At 38.4% G+C, this 12,610-nt stretch overlaps 1 protein-coding gene across 3 annotated transcripts in view; it reads right to left on the reverse strand.

The window, feature by feature from the left end:
* Positions 1-12,610, reverse strand: part of LOC140533782 (ankyrin repeat domain-containing protein 26-like) — a 91,618-nt gene that overhangs the window by 56,251 nt on the left and 22,757 nt on the right. For 2 of the 3 annotated variants that reach the window (XM_072653965.1, XM_072653964.1), the window contains exons 9-10: positions 9,699-9,959; positions 1,538-1,798 (exon numbers count right to left, since the gene is read on the reverse strand). In XM_072653965.1, coding sequence (XP_072510066.1) covers positions 1,538-1,798; positions 9,699-9,959 — 522 coding nt within the window. The remainder of the gene's footprint in view (positions 1-1,537; positions 1,799-9,698; positions 9,960-12,610) is intronic. The other variant, XM_072653967.1, reaches the window with a different exon arrangement.

Here is a 12,610-nt window from a genome sequence, read left to right on the forward strand (position 1 = left end):
CAGCAAGATATGCAGATAATACTCCAGCAGGTGATGGGAAATCCACTGCAAAACTTTCAGTTACCTCAGAGGTAGGCAGAGTATCATTGCATGGAGAGAAATTCACAGAAATGAAAAGATTATTAGAACTTCAAAAGGTTAGGAGGAGATAACTGCTTTTGCCACATGTCAACCAAATCTACTGAAAGAAAATCAACATAAACATTTAAACCTGAATTCTGACACAATGAGCTTCATTTATGGAGCTTCTAATGATAGAATTAAAAAGATATTCCTTGGTATGATAACTGTATTCCATTCTAACCAATTTCATGAAAACAATTACTGGAAAGCATCAATGTGTGGAAGGTCAATTTCTGTGAAGCTTTTCTTAGAGTTTAGTTTCCCAACATATATAGTGATAACAATCTCTTGTTCCCAGGCAGGAGATATGATTTCTCGTGATTAAGATTCAAAACATGTCCACCACATTTGTTCCACATTATACAGTAGATAATATAAACATTTGTGCTAAAATTGTAAGTATCCACTGTGACTGTGCAGTGAGATCCAGGTATCATGTAATGTAAAACTGGAGGCTTTTGCTGGCAATATCCCTTCTTTGTTTCATGCCCCATAAAGCAGGTGGGCACTGGTCAGTGAGTGGGAAATCCTTTGGGTTGAATGCACAAACTAGAATGCTGTGTGTGTGTGTGTGTGTGTGTGTGTGTGTGTGTGTGTGTGTGTGAAGAATGTGTGTTTGCCTCACCCGGGCCCACTGAGGCTTGAATCTCACCTCTGATTTTGATAGGGAAGCACAAAAGCTGTGCTTGTCTTGATGACACATCGAGATGTAAGGGTACTTGCCCCCCTTTCTCCCCAGCCTCTACAAGGATGATGATTAGGGAATGTTAAAGGCAGTAGTGCTCCTATTGCTGGCAACACACTTTCGAAATATCACAATAGTATAAAGTAAGAGTATTAACCCCTCTGGGTTGTCTTCCTATCTCACCAGATCGAGTGAATCTATGCTAGCAGCCATCCTGTGTGCTAGTATTTACAAGTATTTATAATCAACTAACTAGGACATTTCACATCTGAGAAAAGGTAAATGAATTACATGTAAGATTTGGGGAAGATAGCTATAAATAATCCAAAATGAGCGAAAAAACATTCATAGATGGGGGATTTTTTGTTTGAATACAAATCTATATAAGCCTACTGGTTTAACTTGTTAAATACAAAAAAAGGGAAGTAGTAAATCACAGTTATCCCAGAGAAGACTAATTTATGACAAAGGTCTAATATACTGCCTTTCAAGGTCTGTGGAATATGTTACAATGGTTGAAGGAGAAAATAAAAATACCTGATCAAAAGACATCAACTAGATTCTAGCCTGCATGAGAAGAGAAACAAGAAATGAATTTTGTCATTGCATGACTTTATCATTTATTTTGTTTACCTCTTCTAATATTAGAATGTAATAATTTCAGCAAACAATTGACCCATGCACAATTCAAAATATTAACTGTACAGGCTTCCACATTAGCCTCTTTACCTTCCATTTTGAGAATGAGCTGTGGTTCACATTGTTTCTGAGGGCCTGGTTTGGCTCCTGGAGTCACAACCCTGAATGCATTCTCAGAGCCACATTGAGCTCCAGCTTCTTCCTCTTCTTGGAAAGGAATGACCCTAATCTCTATGGATTCTAATAGGTTGTCATTCACTGGCAGTGACTGACAAGGATGCTTTTCATTAAAAGTCAAATCCTTAGAAGGTCTGGAACTCTCCGTTTTCCAAGAGCTAATATCAGATGCATCTGAAAAGGAAATAGTGCAGTTAAAGACCACATCAGTTTTGCCCACCTGACATATTACTTTAATTTATCATGGGATATGACTCAAATTTCTGCCAAGCTTTTTGATTTGATTTTGTTCATTTATACATCATGTATTTTATCTCTAATGTAACATGTGCAAAAACAATTCCAACAATGATTTCTTTCTTTTTTTAGTCTATCCTCTCCTTCTAGGATTACCAGCTCTTACTCCCTCATCATGATTTATCTCCATGTGTAGTCCCAAAGAATTTCCTAGTAACATGCTTCAGAAAAGGCTTTTCTTTTCAGATAACCTTTTGAACATAACATGCACATCTGACTTTTCAAATTGCTTAGGGTTAGGAAATACACTCTGAACTTATGATTTTTAACCTGTGATTTATTCACAGAGAACCGTCAGCTGAGGAAACGCCACTCCATTAATGGAAGCTGGCACCTTCACTGCAACTTATCCTCTGAGAGAGTTTCCTAGAGCACATGGAGGTTAAGCAATTTCCCAGGGTCACCTAGCCAGGATGTGTCAGGGATGACACTTGAAACCATATCGTTTTGGCTTTGAGGCCAGAAGTCTATCCACTATGTTAAAATATTTTTCCACAGAAAATGGTCACAATTAGGATCCATTCACTTTTATTTTAACAAGCTCCTATTTCCTCTAAGTATTTTCGCAAAAATTTTGTAACATTTCAACTACATTAATTAAAAGAGGAGATAGCTTGTTTAAGAATACTCTAACTTCTTAATGATTAATCTTTTAACTTTCAATTGGTATTATATATTTAGCATGAAAATAAGTTTATTGAGTTTAAGTATTCCCTTTAAAATATGACAAGACTACTTTTATACTAGACTCAAAAAGTGCATCAAAAGGAAAATGATGTATGAAAGTGATAGAAACACCAGAATATACAATCAACATTTAATTTCTGGTCTTTAAAGTTTCACTGATACTTCATTTAGTCATGGAATCCCTTCAAGTTATTATTCTCCAATATCTTTCCTCTTTTTCACTCTCTAAATAATGGAGTTGTTTATATTCACTCCTCATACACTTTTATCTGCTTTGGGTCTAAGACTCTTCTGAAACTGCTGGCTCCCACATTATCAATGGTATTTCCACTGCTAAATATGACAGCTTTTTTCTCTGTCTTCCTCTTGCTGCACCTTAAACAACAGCATAGCCTTCATAAGGAGGTTGACACAGGCACTGGCAGAGCTAGCTCAGTGCATGGGAGGCTACAAAGGAAATTATGGGACAGAACAGGTATTGGACTGTGGAATGCCTCTGAAACCTGAACACTATACTAGCACCATGCCAGATAACTGAATGGTTTCCATTTGAATTTTCTTAGGAAGATTCTGAAGATCATCTCACAGGATAGCATATGGTTCCAGAGACTGAGGTCCTCACTCAGAACTGAACTGCCAAGCATTCAAAATCTTCAACTCCAATGGCCTGCTCATATTGAATGCAAAACTTATGTTAGCCATAAAGACTATTTTCTGAAGAACTCATGAAGGGCAACTGTTCACATGATGGTTAGAAGAAGCAATAAAGGAACACTCTTAAGGTCTCTCTTAAGAATGTTGGAATTGTCTACTCAGCGCAGCAGCAGTCCTTCTTTCTCCACAGTGATCAGTTATGAACCTCAACTCCCCAGCAACCATGTCGAAAGGACCCGCAATTGACATTGATCTTGGCACCACTTACTGTTCTGTGGGAGTCTTCCAACATGGGAAAGTGGACATCATTGCTAATGACCAAGGAAACAGGACCACCTCCAGCTATGTCACCTTCACCAACACAGAACATTTAATCCATGACGCTGCAAAGAATCAAGTTTCAATGAACCCCAAAAACGCAGTTTATGATTCCAAACATCTTGCATATGTGATGATGCAGTTGTACAGTCAGACATGAAGCACTGGCCTTTTACAGTGGTGAATCATGCAGGCTGCCCTAAGGTCCATGTGGAGTAGAAAGGGGAGATCAAAAGTTTCTATCCAAAAAAAAATATCTTCTATGGTCTTGACTAAGATGAAAGAGATTGCTGAAGCTTACCTTGGGAAGCCTCTCACAAATGCCATAGTCACAGTAGCAGCCTATTTTACTGCTTCACAATGTCAGGCCCCTAAAGATGCTGGAACCATCACTGCTCTTTGTGGGCTCCAAATCATCATTGAGCCAACTGCTGCTGCTACTGCTTATGGCTTGGACAAAAAGGGTGGTGCTGAGAGAAACGTGTTGATCTTTGACCTTAGAGGTCATATTTTTGATGTCTCCATTCTTACCATGGAAGATGGCATTTTTGAGGTCCAGTCCATGGCTAAGGACATCCACTTGGGTGGGTAGAACTTTGACAAGTGAATAGTCAACCATTTCATTGCCAAATTCAAGCAAAAGCTCAAGAAGGATATCAGTGAGAACAAGAAGGCTGTTCATCATCTTCACACTGCTTATGAACATGCACAACACAACCTCTCTTCTACTCCCCAGGCCAGTATTGAGATTGACTCCCTCTATGAAGGTATCAAGTTCTATACATCAATCACCTGAGCCTCTTTCAAAGAACTGAATGCTGACCTTTTCCATGGCACACTGGCCTTAAGAGATGCCAAGCTAGATAAATCACAGTTTCATGACATCATCTGGGTGGGTGGTTCCACTCGAATCTCCAAAATCCAGAAGTTTCTGCAAGACTTCTTCAATGGCAAGGAGCTCAACAAGAGTATCAATCCTGATGAGGCTGTTGCTTATGGTGCAGTTGTCTAGGCTCACATTTTGTCTGCAGACAAGTCTCCAGGACTTGTTGCTGTTGGATGTCACTCCTCTTACCCTTGAAATTGAAACTGCTGGTGGAGCTATGACTGTCCTGATCAAACATAATACCACCATCCCCACCAGATAGACACAGACTTTTACCAAATATTTGGACAACCAGCCTGATGTGCTTATTCAGGTTTACGAAGGTGAGAGAGCAATGGCAAAAGATAACAAACTGCTTGCCAAATTAGAACTCACAGAAATCCCCCCAGCACCCAGAGATGTTCCTCAGATTGAAGTAATATTTGGCACTGATGCAAATGGCATTCTCAATGTTTCTGCTGTGTATAAGACACAGACAAGGAGAACAAGATCACCATCCCCAATGATAAAGGACGTCTAAACAAGGAAGACATTGAGCATATGGTCCAGGAGGCTGAGAAATACAAGCCTGAGGATGAAAAGCAGAGAGACAAGTTGTCTTCCAAGAATTCTCTTCAATCTTATGCTTTCAACATGAAGGCTACCATGGAGGATGAAAAACTGCAAGGCAAAATTGATGATAAAGACAAACAGAAGATCCTTGACAAAGGAAATGAAATAATCAACTGGCTGGATAAGAACCAGACTGCTGAGATGGAAGAATCTGAGCATCAGCAGAAAGAACTGGGGAAGCTCTGCAACCCCATTGTTACTAAGCTGCACCAGAGTGCAGGGGGCATGCCAGGAGGCAGGCCTGTTGGATTCCCAGTGGGTGGAGCAACACCATGTGGAGGGGCTTCTTTCAGACACACCATTGAAGAGGTGGACTAAATAACAGAAGAAAGATCATTCCACACAGCCTTCCAAAAATTGAAGGACTCAAAATTTGTAGCTAAGGCAGTAGCAGTTAAAAAGTAATATTTAAGCTACTGTGTCAATCTGAGCGTTCTAAATACTTGAATGGGTGCAGAGGGAGAGAAATGAACAACATTGCACTTTATCAGTACTGTAAACAAGTGGAAATGCAATTCTTGTTCTGGAGAATAAAATTATTTAAAATTGGGACCATAAAAAAAGAATTTTGGAACTGTGTGACAGGGGAAACACTTGCACAGGACCAGTCATCATGGTGTGCACACATCAGAGAAGATGTTGTGTTCTATGAACAAAGCAGAATTGAGACAGCTCAAAGGAAATGTTGGATGCCCAAATTTGGAGAGTCCACCCCAAAAGTACACATGCACTATTTGTTCCTGACAGGTGGTAGAGCACTAAAAGTTACTATTGGTGTGATCAACCACAATCAGACATATTGAATCTTGACTCTAGCATAGTGATGTCAATTTCCTCCTCGTTGAGAACAAAGGACACTCATGTTGGCAGTATTTTCAGATTGAGGAAGAAAACACTCCAATTGCTACTGACAACTGAAACACGTCTTTAATTTCTAGGAGAGAGGGATAGCTTATGCTCTGAGAGGCAAGCAATGCTTGTCCTTATGTATATATACTGTGTGGATATCATTCAAAACCTGACAAGAGGGAGATGATTTTCCTCCTCAGAAATGAATAAAGAAGACTGAACCTAACTCAGAAAAGAGAGGGAGGCGAATCAGGGCTCAGTTCCCACAGCATCTGCACTACTGTCTACACCAATGAACTCATGGATCCTTGGGGTAACTGAACATATGATTCTTTTGGTTTTTATTGAATATTTGTTCTATGTTTCTCTTCTTGAAATGTTCTAAAAGAACAATGATCTTGGGTCTAAGTTTTCTAAACCTTGGGAACGATTGCATTTTCATCTATGTAGTAGTAGGAGACTAGCTGTATGACCTTGGACAAGTCACATAACCCCAATTGCCTCATTCTGAGTCATCTCCAGTCATTCTGATGAATATCTGGTCACTGAATTGAGATGGCTCTGGAAGAGAAGTGAGGCTGGTGATCTGAACAGGTCTCCCTCACTCAAAAACAAAGTCAAGTGCAAGTCATGTCATTATTTCTCTGATGGCATGGGCTTCTTCAGCAACGAAGGACGAACACAAACACACAGTAGCAGGTACCCTGTAAAATTAGTTCATAATCTTTATAACAAGTATACTTTTAAAAGCAACCAACAAATCAATACAATCGGAAATGATTGTCAGTAAGACTAGTAAAATGCAGGAAAGTTTCCTGGAGTTCACACCTCACAAAATTTCTGAAGGAAGAGAGACTTCAACAAATGGCCTGAAGGGACACATGGAGGGAACACAGGGCAGGACAATATGCAGACTAAGTAACAGAACAGTTTGGCTTGAAAATGAGAGTGAAGAGGAGTAGGATGAATTAAGGCTGGTTAGAGCCTGACTGTCAAGGTCCTTAGTAGGTGGCACTCCTTCATCTTTCAAACATTTGCAGGCAGATGAGTTACTCTGCTGGACTACTGGGATTTTCTTCTTCAACTTTCTACTTTATCCTATGGCCACCTCGTTTTAACATCCCTAGACTATGTAATTCGATGCCCACATGCAAGACAGTGAGCCAAAAGTTGCCAAGAATGAAGAAAACAGAAAGCATCATCGATTCTTAAAGAAATGAATTTCAGGAGGGCAAACATGTATCTGGATGAAGGTAAGGAATAAAACCTCCCAATAAGGACTGAGCCCTCATACCCTCCCTCACATTTATGGGAGCAAAGGAATCTTTGGTTGCTTTCTCTTCCAGGCTCCACTGAAGCCATATATTACTATCTATGTTTCTGACTTCCTGTTGCCTACTCTTTAGTCATGATTTATTGTCATTAGGTTATGGAATCTCTTGTCAAAAGTTACAAGTATCTCACTATTAACAGTCTTTACTAACCAGATATGTAATTTCCATTTTTAAAGATGAAATTTATTACAAATTTTCTTCAGTTTGCTTTTTATCTGGTAGACATAGGGAATCAATAATTGACAGTTTCAGAGACAGGGGATCAGAGAGACAAATGAAGTTTAACAGGTGGGTGGAGAGCTGACCCTGGAATGAGGAAGGTCTAAGCTTCAGTCCCACTTGTGATTTTGATATTGCCTGTGTGACTTTTAACAAACCACTAACCTCTAGTCAGTCCTCTGAGACCTTTAGTTTCACAGAAGGTAGTAACTTGCCGTGATCAAGGGAGTTAATTCATCTCAATGGAATTACAAGGCCAGACTCTAACACTAAAAAGAACTGTGTGACATGGACTTGTATTATAGGGAAGACATCTGTATAACAAACTCATTAAAATGAAATTGAGCTCACTGTGATTCCTGAAACTGACTGCCAGAATACAAAAGTGATTTACAAGACGACTGGATTTCTAAATGTAACTCATTACAGGAGAGATGAATCTCTGAACTAAATTCAGAGACAAAGAATCATGACTCAGGCAGTGAGAGGACAAAATTCTTTTAAAAAAGACAAAATCAATCTGGTTAACTCAAAAGACAGAGAGAACAAAACTTAACTCTTAATATGGGAAACCACTGGCAAGGACTGTCTCAAAAGAAGTAGGAAAAAAGTCCTCTTTCTTGATGCCATATTACAAAGGGAAGTCAAAGTAAACGAGATTTCTATCATTAAGTAACTGAATAAGCTACTCTGATTAAGCCAAGAAACATGACAGCAAGATATGCAGATAATACTCCAGCAGGTGATGTGAAATTCACTGTGAAACTTCCAGTTACCTCAGAGGTACACAGAGTTTGATTGCATGGAGAGAAATTTACAGAAATGAAAAGATTAGCAGAACTTCTGAAGATTAGGAGGAGATAACTGCTTTTGCCACAGGTCAAACAAATCTATTGAAACAAAATCAACATAAACATTTAAACCTGAATATGACACAGTGATTTTCATTTATGGAGCTTCTAATGACAGAATTAAAAATATATTCCCTGGTATGATAATTGTATTTCATTCTAATCAATTTTATGGAAATAATTACTGGAAAGCATCAATGTGTGTTAGGTGGGTTTTTGTGATTCTTTTCTTAGAGTTTAGTTTCCCAGCATCGATAGCAATAACAATTTCTTGTTCCAGGGCAGTACATATGAGTTCTCATGATTAAGGTTCAAAACAACTTTACCACACTTATACCACATTATATTATTTATAAATAATATAAACATTTGTGCTAAAATTGAAAGTATACACTGCGACTGTACAGTGAGAGACGGGGATCATGTAATGTAAAATTGGAGACTATGTCTGGCAATATCCCTTCTTTGTCTGATACCCTATAAAGCAGGTGGGCACTGGTCAGCGAGTAGGGAATCATCAGGGTTGAATACACAAACAAGAATGCTGTGTATGTGTGAAGAGGGTGTATTGACCTCACCCAGGTCTCACTGAGGCTTGAATCTCACCTCTGATTTTGACAGGGGAGCACAAATGCTGTACTTGTCTTGACTGACATGCTGAGATGTAGGGGTACTTGCCTCCCCCTCCCCCAAGGCCCTGCGAGAATAGTGATTAGGGAATGTTATAGGAAGGGTGCTCCCATTGCTGGCAACTCCCTTTAAAAACATCACACTAGAAAAAAGTAAGGGTATTAACCTGTCTTTCTGTCTCACTAAATCAAGAGTGAATCTATGCTAGCAGACATCCTCTGTTATATAAGACAACCAGTCTTATAATCAACTAACTAGGTCATTTCAAATCTGAGAAAAGGTAAATCAATTACATTTAAGCTTCGGGGAAGATAGCTATAAATAATCCAAAATGAGAGAAAAAAAACATTCATAGATGGGTTTTTTTGTGTGTATATATATCTGTATAAGCCTACTGGTTTATCTTGTTAAGCACTAAAAAAAGTGAAGTTCCAAATCACAGCTATCCCGGAGAAGACTAATTTATCACAAAGGTCTAAGTGATGGCCTTTCAGTCCTTGTGGAATATGTTACACTGGTTAAAGGAGAAAATAAAAATATCTGTTCAAAAAACAGCTGCTAGATTTTAGCCTGCATGAGAGGAGAAACCAAAAACGAATTTTTGTCATTGCATGACTTCATCATTTATTTTGCTTATCTCCTCTAATAAAGATTGGAATGTAACAATCTGAGCAAACAATCGACCCATGGAAAATTCAAAATGTTAACTGTACAGGCTTCCACATTAGCCTTTTTACCTTCTATTTTGAGAGGGAGCTGTGGTTCATGCTCTTTCTGAAGGCCTGGTTTGGCTCCTGGAGTCACAACCCTGAAGGCATTCTCAGTGCCACTTCTAGCTCCAGATTCTTCCTCTTCTTGGAAAGGAATGATGCTCAACTCTGTGGATTCTGATTTGTTGTTGGTCACTGGCAGTGACTGGCAAGGATGCTTTGCATTAAAAGTCAAATCCTTAGAATGTCTGGAACTCTCCCTTTTCCAAGAACTAATGGCAGATGCATCTGAAAAGGAAATAGTGGAGTTAAATACCACCTCAGTTTTGTCTGATATGTTAGCTTAATTTATCATGGGATGTCACTCAAATTACTGCCAAGCTTATTGACTTGATTGTTAATTTATGCATCATGTATTTCATCTCTTATGTAATGTGTGAAAAAACAATTCCAGTAACAATTTCTTTTTTTCAGCCTGTCCTCTCCTTCTAGTATTACCAGCTCTTACTCCCTCATCATGATTTATCTCCATGTGTAGCCCCAAAGAATTTCTTAGTAACATGCTTCAGGAAAGGCTTTTCTTTTAGGATAACCTTTTAAACATAATATGTACATCTGACTTTTCAAATTACTTAGGGTAAGGAAATAGACTCTGAACATATTATTTTTAACCTAACTCTCAAGTGAGGAAACTCCCCTCGATTAATGGAGGCTGGCACCTTCTCTGCAACTTATCCTCTGAGAGAGTTTCCTAGAGCACAGAGGTTAAGCATTTTGCCTAGGGTCACCTAGTCAGGATGTGTCAGAGATGACACTTGAAACTATGTGGTTGTGGCTTTGAGGCCAGATCTCTATCCACCACGTTAAAACATTTTTCCACAGAAAGTGCTCACAATTGAAAGTGCACTTAATTTTTTTTTTAACGAACTCCCATTTGCTCTAAGTATAGTCCCAACAATTTAGTAATATTTGAACTACTTTAATTAACTGAGAAGATAGCTTTTTTAAAATAATCTAACTTCTTAATGATTAATCTTTTAACTTTTTTTGTTTTTTGTTTTTTCTTTCCCTTTTTAAATTTAGTTTTAGATTTCAACACTCATTTCCACAAAATTTTGAGTTCCAATTTTTCTCCCCATCTCTCCCCTCTCTCTTCCCCATAATACCTTGCATTCTGATTACCCCTTCCCTCAATGTACCCTCCCTTTTATCATCCCCATCTTCTCTCTATTCTTGTGTGGCAAGATAAATTTCTATACCCCATTACCTGTGTTTCTTTTTTCCCTGTTTTATGCAATAATAATTCTCAACATTCATTTCTAATATTTTGAAATCCAACTTCTCTCCCTCCCTCTCTCCCTACCCATCCCCATTGAGAAGGCAAATGATTTAATACTGGCTATATATGTATCATTTTGCAAAAGACTTCCATAATAGCCATGTTGTGTAATACTAACTATATTACCCCCTTTTTAATTCTTTCATTTGACTCTGTCCTTTCCCAAGAGTAATTTCTAGTAACTTCTAGTTACTCCCTTCCCCCATTTCCCCTCCCTTCTATCATGCCCCTCACCCCACTTGTCCACTCCTCCCCTGCTTTCCTGTAGTGTAAGATAGATTTTCATACCAAATTTAGTGAGCATGTTATTCCCTCCTTAAGCCACATGTGAAGAGAGTAAGCTTCACTTTCCCCTTCTCATCTTCTCCCTTTTCTCCTCCTTTGAACAGGATTTTGTCTATCTCTTTTATGAGTTATAGCCTGCTCCATTCCATTTCTCTCTCTCCTCCCAGTATTTTCCTCCCTCATCCCTTAATTTTTATTTTATTATTTTTTTGATATCATCTCTTCTGATTCAACTCAAGCTGTACTCTCTGTCTATATGTGTGTGTGTTTGTGTGTGTGTATGTGTGTGTGTACAATTCTTCCAGCTACCTAAATGTTGAGAAGAGTCTCAAGAGTTACAAATATTATCTTTCCATGTAGGAATGTAAACAGTTCAGCTTTAGAAAGTCTTTTATGATTTCTCTTTTCTGTTTACCTTTTCATGCTTCTCTTGATTCTTGTGTTTGTAAGTCAAATTTTCTATTCAGTTCTAGTCTTTTCATCATGAATGGTTGAGAGCCCTCTATATCATTGAATGACCATTTATTCCTTTGAAGTATTATACTGTTTTGCTAGGTAGATGATTCCTGGTTTTAATCCCAGTTCCTTTGACTTCTGGAATATCCTGTTCCAAGACTTTTGATCCCTTAATGAAGAAGCTGCCAGATAATGTGTTATCCTGATTGTATTTCCACAATATTTGAATTGTTTCATTCTAGCTGCTTGCAGTCTTTTCTCCTTAACTCTGAAATTTCACCACAATCTTCCTAGGAGTTTCTCTTTACGGGTCTCTTTCAGGAGGTGATTAGTGGATTCCTTCAATATTTATTTTGCCCTGTGGTTCTAGAATAGCAGGGAAGTTATCCTTGATAATTTCATGGAAGATAAAGTCTAGGTTCTTTTTTTGATCATGGCTTTCAGGTAGTTCTAAATTAAATTGTCTCTCCTGGATCAATTTTCCAGGTCAATTGTTTTTCCTATGAGATTTTTCACATTAACTTCTATTTTTTTCAAACTTTTGGTTTGTTTTCTCACTCCTTGTTTTATCTCATAGTCATTAACTTCCCTGAACTCAATTCTCTTTTTTAAAGAACTATTTTGTTCAATGATCTTTTGAACTTCCTTTTCCATTTGGCTAACTCTGCTTTCTAAAGCCTTCTTCTCCTCATTGGCTTTTTGGACCTCTTTTTCCAATTGAGTTAGACTCTTTTTAAAGGTGTTATTTTCCTCAATATTTTTTTTGGTTTTCCTTTAGCAGGCTTCTGTCACCCTCCTCAAGCTCTTCTGTGGCCTGAGCCCATTTCATATTTATTTTGGGGGTAATGGAGGCAGAGGT

This window comes from Notamacropus eugenii, chromosome 3, assembly GCF_028372415.1.
Source record: "Notamacropus eugenii isolate mMacEug1 chromosome 3, mMacEug1.pri_v2, whole genome shotgun sequence".
NCBI lineage: Eukaryota > Metazoa > Chordata > Mammalia > Diprotodontia > Macropodidae > Notamacropus > Notamacropus eugenii.